Source organism: Heptranchias perlo, chromosome 14 (genome assembly GCF_035084215.1).
Source record: "Heptranchias perlo isolate sHepPer1 chromosome 14, sHepPer1.hap1, whole genome shotgun sequence".
Lineage (NCBI taxonomy): Eukaryota > Metazoa > Chordata > Chondrichthyes > Hexanchiformes > Hexanchidae > Heptranchias > Heptranchias perlo.
Window position 1 is genome coordinate 30,602,989 of NC_090338.1, and position 27,183 is coordinate 30,630,171.

Sequence of the window (27,183 nt, forward strand, 5' to 3'; positions counted from 1 at the left end):
AAGTTTGCAAGAATTATTCAAATGAGAATTTGTATGCTATCAGGCTACCTGACATCCAGTCTTGGACGAGCCATAATTTTCTCCCGCTAAACATTTGGAAATCCGAAGCCGTTGTCTTTATGCCCCACAACACACTCCATACCCTCTCCCCGCCCAAGGCCTCTGTCTCCAGCTGAACCAGATTGTTTGCAACTTCTGCATCTGTTTGACCCTGAGCTGAACTTCTGACCCCATATCCTCTTCATCACAAAGGCTGTCTACCTCTGCCTCCGTAACCCTTATTCATCTCTTGTTACCTCCAGACTTCATTATTCCAATGCTCTACTCGCCAGCCTCCCAGCCCCCACCCTCTAAACTTCAGCTCATCCAAAACTTGGCTGTGTTTATCCTATCCTACACCAATTCCCACCCACCAATCATCTGTGCCCTTGCTGACCTATATTGGCTCTCAATCTTCCAACAGCTAAATTTAAAAATCCCATATTTATGTTTAATCCTAATACAGCCTTGCCCCTCCCTATCTTGTAACTCCCAGTCTTGCAATCCCCCTCTCTCTCCTGAACTTTCTAGTCCTCTGACTCCAGCCTCTTGTGTTTCTCCCCTCTCCTTTTGCCCTACCATTGGCAGCTGTTCTTTCAGCCACCTAGGCACCATGCTCTGGAATTTGCTCTCTATACTCCTCTGGTTCTGTACCTTTCTCTCCACATTTAAGACCTTCCTTAAAACCCACTTCTTTGATCAAACTTTTGGCAACCCCTCCTGTACTAGCAGAATAGATAGGAGAGAACCAGTGGATGTGGTGTATTTGGATTTTCAGAAGGCTTTTGATAAGGTCCCACACAAGAGGTTAGTGTGCAAAATTAAAGCCCATGGGATTGGGGGGAATATACTGGCATGGATTGAGAATTGGTTGACAGACAGGAAACAGAGAGTAGGAATAAACGGGTCTTTTTCCGGGTGACTAGTGGGGTACCGCAGGGATCAGTGCTTGGGCCCCAGCTGTTACATGTTACATTTCCAAGTTTGCAGACGACACAAAGCTGGGGTGGAATGTGAGCTGTGAGGAGGATGCAAAGAGGCTCCAATGTAATTTAGACAAGTTGGGTGAGTGGGCAAGAACATGGCAGATGCAGTATAACGTGGATAAATGTGAGGTCATCCACTTTGGTTGTAAAAACAGAAAGACAGATTATTATATGAATGGAGATAGATTGGGAAAAGGGGAGGTGCAACGAGACCTGGGTGTCCTTATACACCAGTTGCTGAAAGCAAGCATTCAGGTGCAGCAAGCAGTTAGGAAGGCGAATGGTATGTTGGCCTTCATTGCAAGAGGATTTGAGTACAGGAGCAGCGATGTCTTACTGCAGTTATACAGGGCCTTGGTGAGACCACGTCTGGAGTATTGTGTGTAGTTTTGGTGTCCTTATCTGAGGAAGGATGTCCTTGCCATGGAGGGAGTGCAACAAAGGTTTACCAGACTGATTCCTGTGATGGCAGGACTGACGTATGAGGAGAGATTGGGTCGACTAGGCCTATATTCAGTAGAGTTTAGAAGAATGAGAGGTGATCTCATCGAAACAAAATTCTAACAGGATTAGACAGACTAGATGCAGGGAGGATGTTCCCAATGGCTGGGGAGTCCAGCACCAGGGGTCACAGTCTCAGGATTTGGAGTATGCCATTTAGAACCGAGATGAGGAGAAATTTCTTCACTCGGAGGGTGGTGAACCTGTGGAATTCTCTACCACAGAAGGTAGTGGAGGCCAAGTCATTCGATGTATTCAAGAAGGAGATAGATATATTTCTTAATGCTAAAGGGATATGGGGAAAAAGCGGGAACAGGGTCCTGAGTTAGACGATCAGCCATGATCATTTTGAATGGTGGAGCAGGGCCGAATGGCCTACTCTTGCTCCTATTTTCTATGTTTCTATGTTTACTGTAGGAAACGCAGCAGCCAATTTGCACACAGCAAGGTCCCACATACAGCAATGTGATAATGACCAGATAATCTGTGTTAGGTGTTGGTTTACGTATAAAGGCATATCCACATAGATAAAGGTGAAATAAGAAAATTGCTTCAAGCTGATGATTCCAACTTAATGAAATATTGCTTGTCTTTTGCAGATGTCTTTATACCAACGCCAGACAACTTGTTGGTGAACTTGAATGAAAGCAAAGAGGTAAATATCGGAATGTGATGCATTTGTATAGAACCAAATATATTAAAGTATAGGAAATATGGCAATCGTGAAGGCTCGGAAAACTGCACCAAAGGTGGCGATCACTACAAAAGCTACTTCAATTCATCGATCATGGCCCTACTGCCGGCACATCCAAAATCCCTCTCAGTAGGACCTAGTTGCTGCAGTTGATGAATAAAACTGGTATGCAACATTAGACTTGTCTATGATGTCAAGATGGCTGTCCTGTGTAGGTCTTTTCACCACAGTCAAAGTAGATTTCTTCTCTTTGATGTGGAAAACTAAGATTTGGTACTTCAGCTGCTTCACGCATTACTTGGAGGCTGACTGAGACCACATGCTCACGTATTTAGGGTTTGTAGCCTATCCCGAACGGCTTGCAGTGAGGCATGCAGCAGCTGCTGGAGCTCCACGCATCCAGCTAGTGGAACCATTTTCAGCGGGGTATGGTGCATGTCTATCCTGTGATCAGAGGCATAGTGAAAATGCATTTGAAAATTTTATGGGGAACTGTGCTGCTCCTGGTATCTCTTGTCTGACTAGAGAGCTCGTGCCCGTGCTTTCAACTGGTGACTTTGAGCACCATTCTTGCAGGGTGGGATGGGTTAGAAGGTAAGCAAGGATGCTTTGGGGTTGAGCTGGCTTCAAGGCGACATGCCTAGTGATGGAAATTTGGAATAGAATCAACCCTCAGAGCAGACTTGATAATCCAATACCTGACCCAGGCAGGTCTGCAGTACTGTAGGTCACTGTTGATTGACCAACCGGGCTAGCTGGTCTGTCACCCAAGTCTGGGATTCTTCCCACTGTACTCCAAGTAATCTCTCAGATCAGTGCCCTAATGGATAGGGTGGTTCTTGCTGATCAAGCAGCAGGAAGCTTACCAATGCTCTGTGCTGACAAGCTATGTAGTTTTAGTTGGCTAAACTCCTGTGCACTCAGGCTTTTGCCAACCTACACTAAACTGTCTGGACTTGGGTAAATGAGTATGTCTTGTGGGCAGAAAGTGTGCACTCTGTATTGGGCAAACAGAAACCCCAACTTTGTATCTTTCTTGGTTGCTTAATTCGGGTTGTCTTAATCACGCTAACACCCAACTGACCAAAAAAAATTTGTGATCCAGTGTACTGATACTTTTCCACTTCAATTTTTGGCTTCACCTTCTCGTATACTGAAAATTCAGTAATTTGTGGTAGAATGTAGGTGATAAATGTTTGGTTATATAAGTAAGAATTTGCTTCTGCATAGTAATATTTCACTTTTCAATAACTAAACAATTATTGCAATACAGGAAATTAAAGACAAAACTGCACATCACGTTTGCCCAGAACTGGTTGATTTTATTTAGCATGTAATCTTAGACTTAAAGCAGTAGTTTATTTTTCTCCTTTTATGATTTCAGTTGATCCAAGACTTGCTAAGAACTTTACCACAAATGTTCAGCAATACACTGGAGACTCAAAGTGCCCTGGGTCCTGCACTACAGGCTGCATTCAAGTTGATATCTCCTACTGGTGGCCGCGCCTCTGTCTTCCAAACACAGTTACCGTCATTAGGTGTAGGAGCTCTAAAGTCAAGAGAGGATCCCAATCAGAGATCCAGCGTGAAGGTAGGGCGCTGCTCGTCCTCTATGCATAGTTTTTTTTACAGAAAATATGAATGGCAGCATTGTTATTTTCTATGGCGGGTTACATTCCATTGACTTTCTTTGTAGCTGTATCATACAGAAATTACCTAATTTTGAAGTGTTAATTCATCAGGTGTTACTTTAACGCATCTTGTTTGTCTCCTGGGAAATTTGTGTGATGTGTACTTGTTTTTACATAATTCCATTTTTAGTTTTTCGCAATGTTAACCTGTTTGATTTTTTTTTACATTTAGCCTGTTGGATGAATTGACTAGTTCCAGAGCAATTAAAGTGCCCTCCAAATCTCTTAATTTAAAGAGGAAAAGTTTCCTTGTGACATTTTGCTAGTATATTGTTTATAGGTTTAAAATATTGAAATTCCACTACATTTACTGATACGGTGTGCGGAAGTTGTCTCCTGCATCAGCGTGAAGTAACATAGGTCCTGAAGCCTTCCAGACAAAATTCAAAGGAAGTCTCTCTTCAAAACAAATTGTTTGAGAGTTTAACTTGATCAATAGTTAGGTAATGAGTTTCCTCCTCCCTAGTTAAACTAGTATTATAGTCCAAATAGGAATCACATCTTGATGAGATTGGTTCCTGACCTCCAACCTGTAAAAAGCCTCATTTGCAGGAGTATATTTCAGATGAAAAATTTGTAGGCTATTTCTGCATAAATTTAGAAATGGAAAGTTAGTGTCTCCTTTCCCTATCCATTTATGCTCATTAAACCTGTATAAATGCTTTGGAATGTTAACATTAGCCGAACTGTAGTGTCTCCAATTTTTTTCTTAAATATTGTACTAATGTAACCTAAATGCTTGAAAGTCTACAGGTGGGGGAAAAAAAAATCAGTGGCTCATTTTTCACTGTCATTTAAAAAAAATGTTTTCTGGATTTGTAAGCTTTTCCTAAATTAATCTGATGGACCATGCAAACATTAAATGCCTTTAGAAAAGATACTGTATAGCATGTACTCTAAATTTTTTTTTATTTTTGTAAGGATGTGCAGCACCTTTCCCCAGCCATTGACTTCTACAAGAAGCTTGCCCTGGACTGTTCAGGACAGCAGATTGCAGTGGACCTCTTCATGTTGAATGGCCAATATTCTGATTTGGCATCTCTGAGTAAGTGAGCTCATAAAATAGAAAGTTAACCACAAGTTACACTGTAATTGCTATACTTGTGGAAATGAAACTCGTATTGCAACAACTTTTGCTTCATTCTAAAAGACCCTCCCTGACCACTGTTTGCAACCTCAACATCCGAACCCATTTCCGCTCCGTCACAAATACCACCTATGTAACAGCGCCTGTCTCCGCCCCACGTCTGCTTATTTGCTGCTAACTCCCTCATCCATGCTTTTGTAATTCTATTTTTCACCTCTGACCAGCTCATTGAGTTTCCATATAGTATATGTGCAAGAAGCCACTGAAGCAGAAAAGAAGATAAATCAGGAATGGTGATTAGCTTGCTTTTTTAAAAAAAAAACTGAACTTGTGGGAATGCAGATAGACTGTGAGAAGGTAAGGGGTTCCAATTTTGAAGTCCTGAGAAAGATTAAAGTAGGAGACCGCGATGAGTCTTGATTTCAAGACAGCCGTGATGTGGAGGGAATGTCTGTGCAGGAGAACATATTTGGAGTTTGGAAAGAACAAGAGAGGAAAGTTCAGAGGAGCCCTGGCCATAGTGGTGATGGTAGAATAGGGAGAGACGAGAACAGTTGCAACAGATAGAGAAACGGAGAGCTTAGAGGCTGAGGTGTAGAGAAAATGTTTTCACTTGTGGGGGAGACCAAAACTAGGGGCCAAGGACGGTCACAAATCCAATAGGGAGTTTAGGAAAAACTTCTTTACCCAAAGAGTGGTAAGGATGTGGAACTCGCTACTACACAGAGTAGTTGAGAATAACATAGATGCATTTAAGGGGAAGCTAGATAAGCGCATGAGGGAGAAAGGAATATAAGGATACGATAAGGTTGGATGAGGAGGGGTGGAAGGAGGCTCGTGTGGAGCATAAATGCTGGCGTAGACCAGTTGGGCTGAATGGCCTGTTACTGTGCTGTAAATTCTATGTAATGCTATGTTACCTCCAGAATCAACTATTCCAATGCTCTCCCGGCCGGCCACCCATTTTACACACTCCATAAACTTGAGCTCATCCAAAACTAACTGTATTCTATCCCGCACCATTCACTGGTCACTCTGCGTTCGCTGACTTACATTGCCTCCCGGTCCACCAATGTCTCAATTTTAAAATTCTCATCCTAGTATTCAAATCTCTCCATGGCTTCTCTCCTCCATAACTCTGTAACCTTCTCCAGCCCGACAATCCTCCAAGAACTCTGGGTTCCTCCAACGCTGGCCTCTTGTACATCCCCCACTCCCTTAGCCCCAGCTTAGGTGGCCGTGCCTTCAGCCATCCAAGCCCTAGCTGTAGAGTTCCCTCCCTAAATCTCTCCACCTCTCTCCTCCTTTAAGACCCTCCTTAAAACCTACCCCATTGACCAAGTTTTTAGTCACCAGTCAATATTTCCTTCTTTGGCTCAATGTCAGTTTTTGTCTGATTACAAGCCAGTGAAGCACCTTGGCACATTTTACTGTGTTAAAGTGCTATATAAATGCAAGTTGTTGGGGGGGGGGGGGGGGGGAGAGAGAGAGAGAGAGAGAGAGAAAGTGATTTATGCACTGTATATTCTGATGTTCTTTCTCCTATCTAAATTTGACAAGTGGAAGCTGTTTGCTCATGTTTTTCAGCTTGTATTTCGAAGTACTCGGCCGGTTGCATTTACTGTTACCCGTCCTATCATCACAAACACAATCCTCTCCTGGTGGAGAAGTTTCAGAAGGACCTGAAGCGCTACTTGACCAGAAAGATTGGCTTTGAAGCAGTCATGAGGATAAGATGCACGAAAGGTCAGTGCCACTCACGAATACAGCTGCAGGAAATCTAAAGGCTGTAAATAATATTAGGGGGCGAGAAACAAGTCTTTTCTCTTTCTCTCTTTTCTTTCTTCTCCCCCCCCCCCCCCCCCCCCCCCACCTCTTATGGACAGACTGGAGTTTTGAACTTGGCTTAAAAGATAGTTTTGTAACTTCTGTAAATGTTACACGACACCGTATTTCCCATGCTGAAACTGAAGTATCCTTTTGTTTTCTCCCCAGGCCTGGCCATCCATACTTTCCATGGAAACTTCTTTGTGCGTTCCACAGACTTGCTGTCACTGCCCAACATAAATCCTGATGCTGGGTTTGCAGTACAGATGTCAATAGAGGAGAATCTGGTAGATGTGCAGCTTGTCTCATTTCAAGCTGCCCTATTGTACACTTCAAGTAAAGGTATGGATAGATAAGAATACTGGATATGAATTGTTTGAATTTACACTGTCATGCAGCTTCAGAATCTTCCCGTTAACCTCAGCTGTGCCATCAATGGCGGTCCTAAATGGAGGCCCGATGGCTCCTCACAGTGAGTGTGTTCAGCCTGAGTGATGCGTACTCCCACTTTGATTTCAGTGTGGTATTGTGTATATTCAAATCATTGATGTACACAGTGAACAGAAGCAGTCCTAGAACAGACCGCTGTGGGTCACTGCAACCCATTTCCAATCATTGAGAAACTGCCCTTAAGTCCTACTCTCCACCCCTTTTCAACTTGTTTTCAATCCAACTTTCTACCCTTCCCTTAATTCCATACCCCATAATCTTCTCTAATAGTCTCCTGTGTGATACCTTGTTAGGATCTTGCCGGTTTAAATGTATTGTTTCAGGTTCTAACTTAAACACCCTGCTGTTCACATTTTTTTCCCCTCTGAGATTCCTGCCTCTGCCCTGCACACCCCCTCCCCAAGGCAGACTCTTTGCTGAGGTATGGTTCCAGGGGTATCAAGTGGCCATCTTAATGTGTGAGCCTGAACCGAGTGTCCATATGCTAATAGCTAAGTGGATAGGGGAAGAGTATGACAGTCCAGTTCGATCTTGTTCTCATCCAGTGTCCACATGTTGGCAGTTTGGAACTAATTCAATTGGTATTTGTTAAAATATAAAATTTAAAGCTGTGTCTTGCCACATTACAGGTGAGCGTCGCATTCGGGTTCATACCATGTGTCTACCAGTTGTGAACTCACTAACAGATATCTACGCAGGAGCTGATGTGCAGGCTGTCACGTGCCTGCTGGCCAGCATGGGTAAGTGTTTAAATTTTATTCAGATCGCATTTTTTGGGACGTTTTACTGTTTTTTTTTGCTGTGTATAAATAAAAATGGTGTCAGATTTTCCAATTTGGACATTTTTGCTACCGATTATAGAGCATCATTTTGTAAAATATTAAGAGTTTTGGGGTTAAAAGAGAGAGCAGAATTCCACACACCCAGCATGTGATTTTTTTTCCAAAGTGTTACCCCTTTGTTTTTTAGTCCATTATTCATGCCCCTACAGACTGTTTCCCTGACACAGGGCAGGTAGGTGACCTGTTTCAGAGTATTTTCCAGCACCACTGTTAAGCCAGCAGTTGAAGGGTCTGCTGAACTTGCAGGAAGATGTTGGGGCAAACCTACACATCGGCATTTAATGAGGCAGTAAGTCTGTGCTTGCAGTTTACCTGTAAATGATGACGTTTTCATATTGCGTTTCCACTCAAAGGTGATGCTTTGCTAGTCTAATACAGAAATTAGTAAGGTTTTTTTTTTCTCTCCACCAGAGGTTCAAGATCTTTTTTGTAGGTCCTACTGTGAACACTTTAACCTCATCAGTCTTTTGTTTTTTCTAAGCTTGGTACTTGCGAACTATTTATTGGAACTGTTTTAGGTACCTGCTTATTAAGTTATAAATGTGGAAACATCTGAGCAACTATGTAGCAATGTGCTGGTTTAAATTTTAACATTGCTGTGAACATTTAATCTTTTAATGTCTACAAAAAAAAATACGAGACCACTTATCTAATGTTTACACCGGATGCTGTAAGCTTTCAATTTTGATTGCAACACTGCCTTGCCTCTTTCTCGATATAGCTGTTGACCGATCTATTTCATCAAGTTTGAGTGATGCCAGAGATGCTTTGGTTAATGCTGTGATAGATTCGCTCTCTACTTATCGTTCAGCAGTTTTAAGCCAGCAGCAACAGCAACAGCCGGGTGTAATGGCTCCCTTCTCATTGCAGCTGTTTCCTCTCTACGTGCTAGCTCTACTGAAACAGGTATGGACAAACTTTATTTCTTCCAAATCCTCCCTTCCTGGAGCAGGGTGCCTTGACATTATTTTAAACACATCTACTTTCACACGCTTGCACTTGTGACAGGGCGAACTGAACTGCTCCAATCAAGTTGGGCAGAGCCCACTATTTTCCATTAGTCTGCTGGGCTGCTTTCTTTCCTTTTTCACTGCTGCCTCTCCCACCCCCAGTTTAGTGGAGGACAAATTCAATTAATTAAATAAAAATCTGGAATTAAAATACTAGTATCAGTAATGATGGCCATGAAACTACCGGATTGTCGTAAAAACCCATCTGGTTCACTAATGTCCTTTAGGGAAGGAAGCCTGCCGCCCTTATCCGGTCTGGCCGATATGTGACTCCAGACCCACAGCAATGTGGTTGATTCTTAATTGCTCTCTGAAATGGCCTAGCAAGCCACTCAGTTGTAAAATCTCGCTACGAAAAGTCATAATAAGAATAAAACCGGACAGACCACCCGACATCAGACCACTAGGCACCGGACACGACAACAGCAAAACACTAAGCCCAGTCGACCCTGCAAGGTCCTCCTTACTAACATCTGGGGACTTGTGCCAAAGTTGGGAGAGCTGTCCCACAGACTAGTCAAGCAACAGCCTGACATAGCCATACTCTCAATCATATCTTTCAGCCAACGTCCCAGACTCTTCCATCACCATCCCTGGGTATGTCCTGTCCCACCGGCAGGACAGACCCACCAGAGGTGGCGGTACAGTGATATACAGTCAGGAGGGAGTGGCCCTGGGAGTCCTCAACATTGACTCTGGACCCCATGAAATCTCATGGCATCAGGTCAAACATGGGCAAGGAAACCTCCTGCTGATTACCACCTACCGTCCTCCCTCAGCTGATGAATCAGTCCTCCTCCATGTTGAGCACCACTTGGAGGAAGCACTGAGGGTAGCAAGGGCACAAAATGTACTCTGGGTGGGGGACTTCAATGTCCATCACCAAGAGTGGCTCGGTAGCACCACTACTGACCGAGCTGGCCGAGTCCTGAAGGACATAGCTGCTGGACTGGGCCTGCGGCAGGTGGTGAGCGAACCAACACGAGGGAAAAACTTACTTGACCTCGTCCTCACCAATCTACCTGTCACAAATGCATCTGTCCATGACAGTATTGGTAGGAGTGACCACCGCACAGTCCTCATGGAGATGAAGTCCCGTCTTCGCACTGAGGACACCATCCAACGTGTCGTGTGGCACTACCACCGTGCTAAATGGGATAGATTCAGAACAGATCTAGCAGCTCAAAACTGGGCATCCATGAGGCGCTGTGGGCCATCAGCAGCAGCAGAATTGTATTCCAGCACAATCTGTAACCTCATGGCCCGGCATATTCCTCACTCTACCATTACCAACAAGCCAGGGGATCAACCCTGGTTCAATGAGGAGTGTAGAAGAGCATGCCAGGAGCAGCACCAGGCGTACCTAAAAATGAGGTGCCAACCTGGTGAAGCTACAACTCAGGACTACATGCATGCTAAACAGCGGAAGCAACATGCAATAGACAGAACTAAGCGATTCCACAACCAACGGATCAGATCAAAGCCCTGCAGTTCTGCCACATCCAGTCGTGAATGGTGGTGGACAATTAAACAACTAACGGGAGGAGAAGGCTCTGCAAACATCCCCATTCTCAATGATGGCGGAGTCCAGCACGTGAGTGCAAAAGACAAGGCTGAAGCGTTTGCAACCATCTTCAGCCAGAAGTGCCGAGTGGATGATCCATCTCAGCCTCCTCCCGATATCCCCACCATCACAGAAGCCAGTCTTCGGCCAATTCGATTCACTCCACGTGATATCAAGAAACGGCTGAGTGCACTGGATACAGCAAAGGCTATGGGCCCCGACAACATCCCAGCTGTAGTGCTGAAGACTTGTGCTCCAGAACTAGCTGCGCCTCTAGCCAAGCTGTTCCAGTATAGCTACAACACTGGCATCTACCCGACAATGTGGAAAATTGCCCAGGTATGTCCTGTCCACAAAAAGCAGGACAAATCCAATCCGGCCAATTACCGCCCCATCAGTCTACTCTCAATCATCAGCAAAGTGATGGAAGGTGTCGTCGACAGTGCTATCAAGCGGCACTTACTCACCAATAACCTGCTCACCGATGCTCAGTTTGGGTTCCGCCAGGACCACTCGGCTCCAGACCTCATTACAGCCTTGGTCCACACATGGACAAAAGAGCTGAATTCCAGAGGTGAGGTGAGAGTGACTGCCCTTGACATCAAGGCAGCATTTGACCGAGTGTGGCACCAAGGAGCCCTAGTAAAATTGAAGTCAATGGGAATCAGGAGGAAAACTCTCCAGTGGCTGGAGTCATACCGAGCTAAAAGAAGATGGTAGTGGTTGTTGGAGGCCAATCATCTCAGCCCCAGGGCATTGCTGCAGGAGTTCCTCAGGGCAGTGTCCTAAGCCCAACCATCTTCAGCTGCTTCATCAATGACCTTCCCTCCAGCATAAGGTCAGAAATGGGGATGTTCGCTGATGACTGCACAGTGTTCAGTTCCATTCGCAACCCCTCAGATAATGAAGCAGTCCGAGCCTGCATGCAGCAAGACCTGGACAACATCCAGGCTTGGGCTCATAAGTGGCAAGTAACATTTGCGCCAGATAAGTGCCAGGCAATGACCATCTCCAACAAGAGAGAGTCTAACCACCTCCCCTTGACATTCAACGGCATTACCATCGCCGAATCCCCCACCATCAACATCCTGGGGGTCACCATTGACCAGAAACTTAACTGGACCAGCCATATAAATACTGTGGCTACGAGAGCAGGTCAGAGGCTGGGTATTCTGCGGCGAGTGACTCACCTCCTGACTCCCCAAAGCCTTTCCACCATCTACAAGGCACAAGTCAGGAGTGTGATGGCATACTCTCCACTTGCCTGGATGAGTGCAACTCCAACAACACAAGAAGCTCGACACCATCCAAGATAAAGCAGCCCGCTTGATTGGCACCCCATCCACCACCCTAAACATTCACTCCCTTCACCACCGGTGCACTGTGGCTGCAGTGTGCACCATCCACAGGATGCACTGCAGCAACTCGCCAAGGCTTCTTCGACAGCACCTCCCAAACACGCGACCTCTACCACCTAGAAGGACAAGAGCAGCAGGCGCATGGGAACAACACCACCTGCACGTTCCCCTCCAAGTCACACACCATCCCGACTTGGAAATATATCGCCGTTCCTTCATTGTCGCTGGGTCAAAATCCTGGAACTCCCTTCCTAACAGCACTGTGGGAGAACCGTCACCACACGGACTGCAGCGGTTCAAGAAGGCGGCTCACCACCACCTTCTCGAGGGCAATTAGTGATGGGCAATAAATGCCGGCCTTGCCAGCGACGCCCACATCCCGTGAACGAATAAAAAAAAATACTGCCCACACCTGCTTGAATCTGTTAGCTTCTCAACAATAATTTACATTTATATAGCACCTTATAACACTTTTTTTTTTAAAAACTCCCATGGCACTTATGAGCACAAGCTGGATGAGTTATTAGAGTTGACTGAAAGCTTGTTCAAGAAAAGATGGGTTTTGAGAGTGTGATGAGGAAAGTGCAGAGATGGAGGGGTTTAGGGAGGCATTTCCGAGAGTAAGCTGAAGGCTCTGTCACCAGTGGATTAAAGGCAGGAGAAATGCACAAAACCCTAGAATTGGAGGACCAAAGCAGGTGGGAGTTGATATAAGGCTGGGGGTGGTTGCAGGAATTGGGTTGGTTGAGGCGTTGGCGGGATTTGAAGATGAGGATTAGGATTTTACATTCAGTGCATCGAGGCCAAAGCAGGTCAGTGAGGACAGGATGATGGGTGAGTGGCACTTAGTGCAAGGCAGGATATTGGCAGCTAAGGTTTCATGTTCACATGGAAAGTGGAGGATGGGAGGCTGTCGAGGCGGACAATGACAAAATCATGAATAAGGCTTTCGGCGGTCGTAGGGCTGAGGCAGTTGCAGATATGGACGGTGTTGGAGAGGGAAAGTAAGTGGTCTTACTGACAGGATGTGGGGTTTGAAGCTCGACTCTAGGTCGAACAAAACCACAGTTTTGCATGGTCTGGTTCTGCCTGCACGAGACGCAGAGGATGCGGTCAGGTCAATGGCAAGGGCAGGGGAAGGGGGGGAATTCATTGCATAGGATGGAAACAAAGGTTTCAATATTCCTGTTCAGTTGGAGGAAATTTGGACTCTGCTATAACTTAATGTCACACAGGCAGGTTGACAGTATAGACATTGTTCTTCAAGAAGAAAGAGACTGGCATTTATATAACTCCTTTCACAACCTCAGAACGTCCCAAAGTGCTTTATAGCCGATGAAGTGCTTTTGAAGTGTAGTCACTGTTGTAATATAGGAAATGCGGCAACCAATTTGCGCACAGCAAGGCCCCACAGGTTGCAATGTGGTAATGACCAGATAATCTGATTTAGTGATGTTGGATGAGGGATAAATTTTGGACACCAGGGAGAATTCCCCTGCTCTACTTCGAAATAGTACCATGCAATCTTTTACGTCCGCTTGAGGGGGCAGATGGGCCCTCTGTTTAACATCTCATCCAAAAGAAGACACCTCAAACAGTGCCGCACTCCCTCAGTACTGCGCTGGAATGTCAGCGTCGATTTTGTGCTTAAATCTCTGGAGTGGGACTTGATCCCATAACCTTCTGACTCAAAGGTGAGCGTCTCTTGTGACAAATATGAAGCTGTTTTGTTTTGGTCTGGAGCTGGTGCTTTAAATCAACTATGGTGTATTTAGTTTATATCGTTATGTATGTTGTGAAGTTCTTCGTTGTCTACCTCAGCTGGCTTGAGAGGGAGTTTAACGCACAATTTTCAAATACATACAAACTTAATGATTGGTTTCATTTTGCACAGACTTGGACTGAGGCTGGCAGTTATGAATTTCTGAAGAACTGTGACAACCTGTCAATACAAAAAGGGGCAGAGAGAACCATCCTTTGGTGCTACATCTAACAAATTGCAATCTTCACAGAAAGGCAGATAGATTTTAGCTAGCGCTCTCAGCTCGTAAAGAGACAAGGAAGGGAGCTGTCTTCCTAACAATTTTGGCTCTCCCAAAATACCACACTGCGGTGTGTGGGACCTTGCTGTGTGCAAATTGGTTGCCGCATTTTCTATATTACAACAGTGACTACACTTCAAAAGCACTTCATTGGCTATAAAGCACTTTGGGATGTTCTGAGCTAATGAAAGGTGCTATATAAATGCCAGTCTCTCTACAAGGACAATTGGAGCTTTCAAGATTGACCTAGTTAGATTTTTGTTCGGTTAGGTTATCGAGGGATGTGAAACAATGGTGGGTAAATGGAGTTGAGTTGCAGATCAGCAGTGATCTAATTGAATGACTGAGCATGCTCGAGAGGCTAAATGGCCTACTCCTGTTCCTATGGTCTGGCTTTTGTAACGTGAGAGTTTCTGGTGATTCTTTTAGATATTTTAATCCCCAATATCTTTGTTTCTGCAACTATACAACTCCAGTTTAACTCTGAAGAGTTAGTCACAGCAATCCCCAGTGCATAAAATATGAACTACACAGGGTGTTGTGAAGTGGTGTGTAAATCAATAAGTACAGGAGATTAATGAGGTGCAAAGAACTTATTGAACTGCCCGAAATAGCCGATGCGCTTAATATGTTTTAAGCGGCGCTTAATTGATGCCTACAGTACTGGCAAATAGTTTGTGCTATTTGTCCGATATAGGTGGCTGCCCATGATTAGCGTGGATGGTGTAAGTGGTTTGGAGAGTATCATGATTCACCACAATGACGTGATGGATGGTGAGGGCCTTTTTTGTGAGGGACCAAGCATTTTGGAGATGATGTGAAGCAGAATGGTGATTGATGATCTGGGGGAGGGGGCCTCAGTGGAAAAAGTAAGATGGGGGTGGGGAGGAAGTTAGAGAAATTAACTCCCAAAGAGTGATATAGTCACTGAAAAAGGAGGGTGCTTGCCACTTTGAGGAGAGCCAGCAAAAGGCAGCATGATAGGTGTGGCACAGAGTACGAATACACACACAGAGGGAAATTGTGGGCTAGTTAGAGGTATAGCAGTGGTAGAAAAGATAGATTAAGGGGTGGTGTCAAGGAAGGGGGAGGATCAAGAGAGGCATGGTCCTGGAGAAGGTAGAGGTGGAAGGAGGCACGGCTGGATGAGATGAAGAGGAGGAAAAAGCAGAGCAGGGCCGAAAAGGAAAAGTGCGTGTTGGTGGCACAGGTCCAGAGTGTCAACCAAAGTGCCCATGCGATTGGACAACTTAAGTTACATGGGTCAATGCCGGAGAGTTAGGCATGATGAGGCAGGTTCTTGGAGAAGTAGCTGTTATGACAAAATCCAATATCTAAAGTCTTGAAGGGGAAGCTTCCAGGCAGGTGGCAGCAGTGGAGTAAAATTTGGTTTGGTAACAGAGGGGAGCAAAGGTTCAACTTGGTGCAAGTGATGGGCAAATGTCTGTTTGGGAGCCAACAGAGTAACAAAGTCCAATTCAGGAGCTAGTAAAGGAGTGGCGAATGATCCAATAGCCGATGGAGGAGCAGAGTATGGCCCAGGAAATTGAAGGAGGGAACGGAGTTTGGCCCAAGAAACCCAGAGCAAGGTCTAACCCAGGAAAACTTCAGATAAATGAGTGTTAGTTTTTAGTGGAAGGCAGCGACCCCCCCCCCCCCCCCCACCCCGCCTCCCAGTATATCCAGAAGGTGAGAGGAGTCCATAAGATCAAGTGGAAGCAAAGTCCTAATGGTAGAAGCATCAGGCAAATGAATGACAGAGCAGCAATATGGTATAGCAGCTTTAACTTGTAAGTTCAAGATATATTTACTATTAGAGGCAGTGAGAGAAAAGAGGAAAAAACTCAGTGATAGCAGATGGAGTTTTGGAGAAGGTGGGCTCAGCAGGGAACTGCCAGCCCAGGTCATCTAGGGAAGGGGAAGAAACATTAATTTATAGTAAAGCACTCTGTCTCTACAGTGGTGCACATGCTCAACTTTGATTCCTACAAAGCTAAAGATAATTCCAAGTAATTTGATGCTTGGAGACCAGGAACCCAATACCTACAAAACATTTAGCAGCTCAATCAATCCCTCTAAGATATCCAATCACTTACAGCAGCAGGGATTCTATTCACTGGACACCTGAATAGTCAGTTACTGCCAAAGAAAATGGAGGAAATAACTTTCATTCTCAAGGATATGAACAAATTTCAAGAATATTTGGGCAGTACTTTAAGATGTCAGTTTAGAATAAATACCTTTCTCCTTTTTGGTCTCTAATGCATGTATCTTTAAGCTGTGTCTTCATAAATGTTGAATGAACGTGAAAGCTGGAAAGAATACACCTGGGTCTAAAGTTAGCCCCTTTAAAACTTTATGCTGCATGACTAACTCCCCCCCCCGAGATGGAACGAGTCCGGTGAATCTGGTTAAATCCAACTCATGTAATAACGAAACTTGACTGGTGGAGAATGAAAGATGGCATTGTTGATTTTTCTTTTTAAGAATAATTGCTGTACGGAATTTCCCGTTACTGTCACAACAAAGGTTTGTTAGTTCTTCAGCAATAACTTCCGCGTGATTCGGGCCTGAGTGGTTATTCAACAAGATTTAATATTGACTTACAACAGAATTGCACTACAGCTGTCTTCAACATTACATTAAACGACAAGCAGTTCATGTAACCTGGACTCGAGGTGACTCGACCTCCGTAGACTGCCTTTCTGGGCTATGGACTTCCAATTGTCCCGGGAGCTCTAACTTTTGGGAGGGAGCATGCCTATCTTTACACTATTCGGCTGCTTTGTTCTGCACATACGCATCTCTGGCCTTATCTCCTAGTTGTTAATTATCCCGCCAAGCTGACACCATGCTAACAACTCAAGATGAGCTGATTCACATAGCGTCACTGGTCACCTCAACCTTCATCTTTGTTTACAAGCTGTTATTGTTCAGAGAAATATGTAGGCTCTTCTTATCTGTGTCTCAGGGCCTTGTGTGTTCTGTTAACGCAGAAATGAGCGCCCCCACTAGCTCTCCCCTCTTGCTAAATGCCTGGGCGCTATGCGAGATGGAATACTTGACCATGCTAGTTTTAAACCATATTCTTATGTATAAAGTGTTTTGCAAAAAAAATTTAAACATGTAAGTTGAATTTTGTCATTAAGCTGATTTTTTAATTTAAAGTACATTTTATGTAATCAAGCCAACGTAATTAGGTAAACGTGAAAAATTTTCCAGCTTAATGGTCTGATTTTTAAATTTAGAAATTAAACATGAGTATATGTAGCGCTTTTAAAATTTGGTGTTGGCTACCTTCCTGGTGCCGGAATCTTTCCAGTGTTTAAGGTTTAATGTAGAAATGTGATGCTTCTTAGTCTTGGTAGCCCAGTTGGAAAACCAGCAACCACGTGGTGAATGCACTTTTCCAAATCTGAACATGGGAATACATTATTTGGGCAAATGCTCAGATAATCAATTTAAAACATTCCTGTCAAACATTTGCTTATCCTTTTTCATGTGCTTCCTGCTTGTATTGAAAATAGATTAATCACATTGCATAGAGATGCCAACTTTGTTCAAATTTATTGCTGAGAGCCTAAGTATAAACGTTTTAGGTAGAAAGGCTAGTGTAATTTTTTTAAAAGTGAATTGCAAGTAGCTATTAAGATCTAATTTTACTCAATGGAATGTTGAAACGTTGCTTATCAATGTGTATTTTCACTTTTAGTTTTATTCTCCAGCTATGCATGTAATAGTTCATGACTGTCTTTATTGCAGAAAGCTTTCAGAACTGGAACCAGCACAAGGCTGGATGACCGTGTGTTTTCTATGTGTGAAGTGAAATACCAGCCTGTGTCTTACCTCATGCTTATGATTCATCCAAATCTGTACAGGATTGACAACCTGTCAGATGAGGTAGGTTGCACTTTGCACTAAACCTCTTGTTAAACGCTGGAAGTATTAAGTAACTTGTTGAGCTGCCGTTTAATGCATTTTTCCTTTGCAGGGATCCATTAACATTAATGATAAAACCATACCTCAGCCACCAATTCTTCAGCTGTCTGTGGAGAAACTAAGTAGGGATGGCGCCTTCTTAATGGATGCTGGCTCTGTAAGTGATTCAGTTAAATAGTTTTTTAAATCCTGTTTGGACCAGCCTTCTGTTCTATAATTTACTTCTGTTTTTATCAAAATCATGGTTGGTTTTTAGATTTTGAAGTTAACCATAATATTTTTGCCAAAAAATGCAGACCTGAAACAGCCTTCATGTTGGGAGGCCAGCCACTAAAAGTCAAGATTTTATTAGAGAAATACCTTCATTATAGCCTTATTCCTTTAGCAGTACAAATCTTTTGCTAACAGTGGCGGGAAACACTTTCTGGAAATAGCTGTATCTTGCCATGGACCTGGTTTAGATGCAGATGTGTTGAATAGATTGTAGTTCATTGTTCTGGTGTTCCAACCATAGTGTTTGGCCCTACAACTGTTTGGGGGAAAGTGGGACTAGATAAGTTTAGGGGTGTGCTTGACAAACTATGTAGGTCTCCAAGGTGGTGGGTAGTCTTTTTTTGAAGCTTTGCTACTCAATTAACAAGTGTGTTTGAATAAAAGTGCTGTTAGAATCCAAAGTTAGAGAATTGCTCTCCTCATTTCCATTCCACTATTGCCACATTTATTAAAATATGTTAAAAGCAAATTTCTGTTCTGCCATTCAATTAGATCTGTACCTAAACTCAATTTGTACACCGTTGTTCCATATCCCTTTACACCCTTACCTCACAAAAATCTATCGATCTCAGTCTTGAACATTTCATTTGACCCAGCATCCACAGCCTTTTAGGGAGAGTGCCAGATTTCCAATTGTGTGAAAAAGTGCTTCCAGATTTCACTTCTAAATGGCCTAGCTCTAATTTTAAGATTATGCCTCCTTGTTCTGGATTCCCCCACTGGACTAAATAGTTTCTCTGTATCTACCTTTGAACCCCTTTATCATTTTAAACTCCTTGATGAGATCACCTCTTCAACTTTCTAAACTCAAAGGAATACAAGCCAAGTTTATGCAGCCTGTCCTTATAATTTAACTCTTCAAGCCGTGGCATAATTCTGGTGAATCTGTGCTGTACCCCCAAGGCGGATATATCCTGTCTGAGATGCGGTGCCCAAAACTGAATCCAGCATTCCAGGTAGGGTATGACCAACCTTTGTACAACTGAAGCATCACTTCCTCATTTTTGTATTCCAGTGCTCTTGAGATAAAGGTCAACATTCCAATAGACTTTTGTATTTGTGTAGCTGGACACTTGAATCTCTTTGCTCCAAAAATATTCCGATTTGTCTTTCTCAAATTGAAAATGGATAACCTCTCACTTCCCCACATTGAACTTAGTCTGCCTGTTACTTTTGCAACTTCCTGCACCCATCCACATAACTTACTGTGTCTCCTAACTTAGTATCATCTGCACGCTTGGACATGTAACTCTCTATTCCTTCATCCAAGTCATTGATATATGTGGTGAAAAGCTGAGACCCCAGTACAGATCCCTAGGGAACACCACTTGTTACATCCTGCCCATCAGAGAACAAGCCCTTTATCCCTACTCTCCGTCTCCTACCTCCCAACCAATTACCAATCCATGTCGCAAGGTTACCTCCAATTTCATGTGCTCTTACTTTTGCTAATAATCTTTTGGTAACCATATCAAATGCCTTCTGGAAGTCCAAATAGACAACATCCATAGATACTCCCCTGTCCACCATACTAACGACCTCAAAAAAAAAAAAAATTTAACTAGAGTAGTCAGACATGACCTACCCATTACAAATCCACCCTGACTCTCTGATCAGCTGATACTTGTTCAAGTTGTTGCTACTTGGTGTTTCCAACTCATTTTGTGAATGATCTACGGTGTAATTCTTTGCAGTGCCACTATAAATTCATGTTTCCATATCAACTTAGGTCAGAATGAAGCTGGCTTTTGCATGCAGTGTGGAATCTTAAACATTGCCATTGATCCGTGTTGGATTGAGGGCCTACTGTAGTTGCAAAGTGTATTCATGACATTGGTCGACTTTTCAGAGTCTAATGTTGAATTGAGTGATACTTACCATAATTTTAGTTTTTGAATAAATTAATTTTGCTTAGGGATGTTAATTTACTTTTGGACTGCAGAAAATACCCTGTTAGTGAAAGTTGAGGTTTTTGTCCTCCTGATTCTTACTGAATTTCAGTGTGCAGGATTTTAACTTGTGTGAGTGAAGTTTAAAGTTCAGAGCACAGCTTTTTTTTTAAGAAAGTAGAATTTTAGTGCTGATCAAGGTGAGGGATGACACCTGGGCAAAGCAATGTTTTTCATTCTGGACAGTATAAAGGACTCCATGGTCAGGTGTACTGTGCAAGGTAAAGCTCCCTATTCTTTCCTCAAACCTCAGAAAAGCACTCTGTATTGCACCAGTGTGGATTTTTCCATTTTCCATTTGGCCTCTGAGGGAGACTGTTGATTTTATAAAGTTGTATGCAGTTTTATGCCTGTTAGAAATCTTTATTTGAGACTGTTTCAAACTTGTTTCACTAAGAACCCTTGCAGGTGACGAGGGTTGTTTCATTAGCCTGTGTCAGATTCAAACCTAGGTCAGAGGTGAAAGAATAGTGTGGTGACTCACTGTGCCACCCAGTCCACAATTATAGTTTGAACAACACTTTGAAAAAATACAATGTTCACCTTTTCTGTCTTTCAGGCTCTCTTTCTCTGGGTTGGAAAAAATTGCTGGCCACATTTTGTGAGCCAAGTTCTTGGTGCTTCCAATTATGTTTCCATACCACAAAACATGGTAGGTCCAGTGCATAAAATGCTTACAACTAAAGTATGTTTTCCTCAAGTCTGCAGTGCCTTATGACCTTTTTATACATTGATGATGATGCTATATAAATACAAATTGCAACTGTAGAAGTTTACAGCACCCATTTAATACTGATTGTGCCCTTTTTAGTCCCTAGGTTTGAACCATTGCAAATGTTACACCCCTGTTCAAAAAAGGGAGAGGGATAAACCCAGCCAGTCAGCCTGACGGTGGTGGGGAAAATTTTAGACAATAGTCCGGGACCAAATTAATTGGCACTTGGAAAATTATGGGCTTATAAATGAAAGTCATGTCGGATTTGTTAAAGGAAAATTGTATTTGACTAACTTGATTGAGTTCTTTGATGAAGTAACGGAGAGGATAGTGCGTTTGATGTGTGTATGGATTTTCACAAGGCAATTGATGAAGTACCACATAATAGACTTGTTAGCAAAATTAAAGCCCATGGGATTAAAGGGACAGAAAGCAGAGAGTAGTGATGAATGGTTGTTTTTCAGACTGGATGGAAGTGTACAATGGTGTTCCCCATGGGGTCGCTATTAGGACCACTGCCCTTTTTGATAGAGGGTATAATTTCAAAGTTTGCAGATGACACGAAGCTCGGAAATGTAGTTAACAATGTTAACAGACTTCAGGAGGACGTAGACAGACTGGTGAAATGGGCAGAAACGTGGCAGATGAAGTTTAATGCAGACAAGTGTGAAGTGATGCATTTTGGTAGGAAGAATGAGGAGAGGCAATATAAACTGGATGGTACAATTTTAAAGGATGTGCAGAACAGAGAGACCTGGGGGTGTATGTACACAAATCTTTGAAAGTAGCAGGACAAGTTGAGAAGGCTGTTTTTTAAAAAAAAAAAAGAGATCCTGGACTTGATTAATGGAAGCATAGAGTACAAAAGCAAGGAAGTTATGCTAAACCTTTATAAAACACTGGTTAGGCCTCAGCTGGAGTATTGTGTTCAATTCTGGGCACCACACTTTAGGAAGGATGTCAAGGCCTTAGAGAGGGTGCAGAGGGGATGAGGGACTTCAGTTATGTGGAGAGACTGGAGAAGCTGGGGTGGTTCTCCTTAGAACAGAAAAGGTTAAGGGGAGATTTGATAGAAGTGTTCAAAATCATGAACGGCTTTGATAGAGTAAAAAAGGAGAAACTGTTTCCAGTGGCAGAAAGGTAGACAACCAGAGATACCGATTTAAGGTGATCGACAAAAGAGCCAGAGGCGACATGAGGAAACATTTTTTTACGCAGCGAGTTGTTATGATCTGGAATCCACTGCCCGAAACAGTGGTGGAAGCAGATTCAATAGTAATTTTAAAAGGGGAATTGGATACTTGAAGGGAAAACACTTAAAGGGTTATGGGGAAAGGGCAGGGGAATGGAACTAATTGAATAGCTCTTTCAAAGAGCCTGCACAGGCACGATGGGCCGAATGACCACCTCCTGTGCTGTACTATGCTATGAATGTCAACACATATCTTGTATCTTTTTCCATCTGTTTTCAGTAGTTGTATCAGGTTCTGATATGCCATTGCAGTTATTTTGGAATGTTTATGCATTTATCCCAGTAATGTTCATATCCATTAAACAGACACAGCTCCCAGAACTGGATACTGCTGAATCTGAGCGAACTAGAGCCTTTCTCTCTTGGTTGCGGGAGCAAAGACCATTCTTTCCTGTACTCCATGTAGTCAAGTAAGTGATGCAAATTTTCTATACTTGTTAACGCTGATTTTTTTTAATGGAACTAAACTTGGATTTCATTTTAAGAAACTAGCTTCAAATGTAAAAGTCTTTTTCAAACTTCAGCATGCTCTACTGATGTTGCTACTTGTTGCTTTTAATATTTTTTTTAAAATGCTACATCCAATTGATGATCTTACCAAACTGTAATTCAGTATGGCTGTATTTAACTATTCCACTGTATTTGTTTATATGGTGAATTAATACTTAACAGAGTAAAGAACAAATTAATGTGATCTATTTTCTGAGCTATTCACTTAGCAGAATAGAATTGTTTTCCAAGCTGGATTGATGAGTATTTGTGAAATGTGCAATCTCTTGATTGAAATGTAAACCCAGGTTCTGCTTTAACAGTTACCTTTTTCCCAATTCTAGTGTCACCTGATATTTGGGAGCCCTTTAGGGTACCTTTTATTTAAAGCTGAAATCTTTTTACAGGGTTACATATCAAATATAATTATAGGAATTCCTTTCTTCCTGTTTTGTAATCTTTATGCTGTGTCTTTCCTTTGTAGTTGTTCCTGTTTTTGTCTCCCCTAACCCCTTCTCTGCTAGAGTTGGTGACCCATATTGTGGTGCTTCTTCACAGGGTCCCAGCAACCGTCTGTCACCAAACCTAAGTGACTAGTGTCAGCAGGCAATTCAACTTTGGTGGCGGGGAGAGGGGGAAAGAGAGGGTATGAACATGCACCCAAACCCAAATTTGTCCATGATCTGTATGTGCTCTTCCAGGAAGGGTCAATGGTACAGCATTGAGTGGGAATTTTGGCTCACTTTTCTCTCCATCTGGGAGATGCTGACACCATTTATAGCACCCATAATACCTTTGCTGAGATTGGGTAACTTAGCTGGAACCTTCCTGGTGTTCCTGACAGTCTTATCAAACCCTGCAATTATTTTTTACAGGTATTCTTAGTTTATCATCCATGCAGAATAGGTTTACTTTGGAATAAATTACCCAGCCATGGTTTATACTCCAAAGTTGAGGCATGTGATCTCCCTTCCATCTTCTGTCTAAGCTCTGCCCACAGACAGTCCTTTGGTTTCTTCTACTAGTAGGAAAAAAAATGTAATCCTTCTACTCCAAACTGGCCAATTCGATCTGATGTTTTGGCACTGCCTTGTTTGAAAATTTTCATTGTAATTCAGAAAAGAGAAATTGGTGTTTATCATTCAGATAAGGTGATCCTGTATGTGTATAGCAAGTTTCAAGTTTTGCATGTATTGTCAGACTTTGTCTGGCAGTAGAATTGAGGGTGATGGCAGGGGGGGTTAGTGTGTCATCAGCCTATAAAGGGGAACTGACCTCATGGTTATGGATGATGCCACTGAGGAATAAGAGAGGGGCAAGGGTGGAACTTCAGGGTACCCTTGAAATGACCACAGGATGCAGATAGAGAAACTATTGCAGTGCATGTGCTGACTATGTTGGTACAGGTAGCTGTGCAAGCTCATGAAGGTGATGCTATGGATGTGGATGGGAGCGGTCAGCAATGTTGAAAGCCATAGAGAGATCAAGGAAACTTGGAGAGATAACACACTGCCATCAAAAAGGATGTTGATGAGTTTGACCAGGCAGTCTTGGTGCTATGAGTAGGACAGAAACCAGGCTGAAGGGATTGGTGGTGTGGTGAGAGAGGTCAGCTGGGTGATAAAAAGGAAAGGGATATTCATAGGGCTGGGTATTCTGGGGAGAGTGGCTCACATCCTGTCTTCCTCAAAGCCTCTCCATCACCTACAAGGCACAAGTCAGGAGAATGATGGAATACTCTCAGCTTGCTTGGATGAGCACAGTTGCAACAACAAAGAAACTCGACACCATCAGACAAAGCAATTTGCTTTAATGGCACATCATCAAATATCCTAGTAATGTTCTGTGGACACATCTTAATGTATATGGAGCATAAACTCTTGAAGTATGATAGTTAAGGAAACTTGCAATTCCTTTACTGCACTAGTGTTTAATAACTGGGTTTTTAATTTCTGGAACTACCAAACACAGTAAAGCTTCATCTTACTTTAGTGTTCAAATTCCAATTTTACAGACATTTGATCATCTCAAAATGCAACCAGTTGCTTTTTATTTTGACCATTGCATGGATTTACATAAATGTCCAAGAAATATACAACTCTCGTGACTACCAGGATGGTAGCAGGCAAACTAGATTGACCTTGGTCTTTTTTCGTCTAGCAATTCCTGTTCTCATGTAAATATTAAGATCCCCACATTTTCTTGGAAGCACTGTAGCTAATGTTTCAAGCTAACTATTAGATAGAATAAACTTGTCTGTTTACTTTAGCACTTACCTAAATCTTGTTGAAAAGTTTTACATGTACAGAAGTTGTGGGTTAAAATTAGTAGCTGAGGTTTTTCAATTGTTTCCTTGATACAGGGATGAGAGCCCTCTTAAAGCCAGCTTCCTACAGAACATGGTTGAAGATCGAACAGAGTCAGCATTGTCTTATTACGAGTTCCTACTTCACGTACAGCAGCAAGTGAACAAGTGATCCACAAAAGGAATGCAAGCTTCAGCTGGGTGGAGACAGCTCGTGTTGGTACAAGGAGTGCCAGTATTTATATATACTTAATAAAATAATTAAATATTGGTATCCTTGTAAATCGAACATATTGTAGCTTTAATTGAGGCAGCCTACATTTTCTACACAGTATGGAAACATTTAATAGGTTGGATGACAAAAGATTATAAATAGAACTAAGCCATTTTATGTTAATAGCATTTTGAAGATTTACCTAGTTAAACCTAGCTGCATAAAGTTGTGAAAACCTAGGTGTACCAGTTCTGTTCATGAGATTTGAGTTTCTACTGTTGGGAGTGTGGGGCTGTTTTTAAATGTCACACACAGGTGTAATAGCATGGTTTAAATGTTCTGTAGTAAAAGCTGTGGAAACTAGAGGAAATTATCACAGTGTAGAGTTCTGTGTAAATTTCTGATTTCAAATCAAGCCATGGTTGGATGTCTCCTCTCCCAAAGACAAGACACAATATTACAGGAGATGCTTGTAAAGAATACAAAAATTTGACAATGTGCTCTTCACAACCGGCAATTTAGAGAGATCGGACCGACTTGAAGTCATTGTTTGTAATTGTATATGCTGACAAAGCAGTTTTTAGACTTTGGTCTTATCACCTATAATATTTGCTTCTCCTGTATCATTATATCTGGTCTTGAATCAGCTAGACATGACCACATTCAATGTAACATTATCTTAAATTTGCTATATTTTTCTAGTTTCTCCTGCTTTTTTACTAGGAAAATACAGATTTATGCAAAAGTGACTTATTTATGTAATTCACAACATATGGTAAAGTGTGATTTATATTGACGTTGCTGTATTGCTAATATTACCACATCTTTGTGCTTGGAGTATCATGTGCATCACCTTTTTAAATTTGTCTTGATATTTAAGTTTGAATGATTCTAATATGCTAATAGGCAGAGTCTATAACATTGCCTGCCATGTCTGATATTTCTACTTGAAGAGAACAAACACTTTTGAAATCATTGGGACATATGTATTTTACAGACAGGCTTTTTATTACAGATTTGTTTAAATTAGTGAACAAAATTGATGCTGCAAAACCTGCTGTAACAGTATCTGGGACCACAAATATTCATTTGAAAGTCCATACACTATGAAATGTAATCTGTAAATAGTAAATTGCATTTTGTAAAGTAGTGTATAAAATTGTAACAAATTAAATCCTAATTCTCTTAAAAGTGTCTAATACTGAGGCCTTGAATGTTAATGTGTTCAACAATTTTTTTTAGAAGTTTTTTGGGAAAAATTTGCAGCTCATTAGAGGAGTACCTAGCCTCCACTCGACAGTTTGCACCTATTCTGTTGAAATTATTGAACAAAAGGATAATTTGTAATGTGCGCTATACCTCGTTTATTGGATTTTTTTTTGTGGGAGTGGGGTGTAGGGAGAATTTGCAAAGTAAGCATCCTGCGAAACAAGTGTCTAATGTGCTGCTGAGTTTGGTGGTGATGAAAGATGATTGTTTCAGTGACAAAAGTGGAACAAGAAAACAAAATAGTTTTCAAAGCTAAACAGTTTCTGGGTTTGAAATGGCTTGAAACAAAAGACTTGTAACTGCATTTAGACACCTCCCAGTTTTACAGTTTTCAGACCATCTGTTCTCCAAATAAACTTATTCAAATTGGAGTCAAATATAACCAGTGAGGGACCTTTGTTTTGTATATTGGCTAGTTTAACAGGATGCTGCTGGTAATTGCTTTACCTAGGTCAGATGTTTCATGAATTTAACCCTAGTGATTGTCAGGAGCACAAAGTATTGGAGAAATTGTACTGGGCTTACCAATAGGCAAGTTAGATTTCCATAGCTTAATGCGTCCAGTTCAACAAATGGTAACACTCCATTTAAATTAGCAAAATTCTGGGTGCTGATCCTACCTGGGAGAGTTTCACAGGCAAAGTATTGTGTACAGTTTTGCAGTTGGTACTTTGCACCGTCTTTTTG

The 27,183-nt window shown here is 42.3% G+C and overlaps 1 protein-coding gene across 1 annotated transcript in view; it reads left to right on the forward strand.

Moving 5' to 3' along the window:
* sec24a (SEC24 homolog A, COPII coat complex component) overlaps positions 1-26,421 on the forward strand; it is a 65,887-nt gene extending 39,466 nt beyond the window's left edge. Inside the window, exons 12-23 of the mRNA XM_067996205.1 lie at positions 2,126-2,181; positions 3,605-3,811; positions 4,833-4,956; positions 6,586-6,744; positions 6,994-7,167; positions 7,905-8,015; positions 8,839-9,023; positions 17,854-17,991; positions 18,083-18,187; positions 20,812-20,904; positions 22,526-22,629; positions 25,071-26,421. Of these exons, the coding sequence (XP_067852306.1) occupies positions 2,126-2,181; positions 3,605-3,811; positions 4,833-4,956; positions 6,586-6,744; positions 6,994-7,167; positions 7,905-8,015; positions 8,839-9,023; positions 17,854-17,991; positions 18,083-18,187; positions 20,812-20,904; positions 22,526-22,629; positions 25,071-25,185 (1,571 nt within the window). The 3' untranslated portion in view covers positions 25,186-26,421. The remainder of the gene's footprint in view (positions 1-2,125; positions 2,182-3,604; positions 3,812-4,832; positions 4,957-6,585; positions 6,745-6,993; positions 7,168-7,904; positions 8,016-8,838; positions 9,024-17,853; positions 17,992-18,082; positions 18,188-20,811; positions 20,905-22,525; positions 22,630-25,070) is intronic.
* The last annotated feature ends 762 nt before the right edge of the window (positions 26,422-27,183 follow it).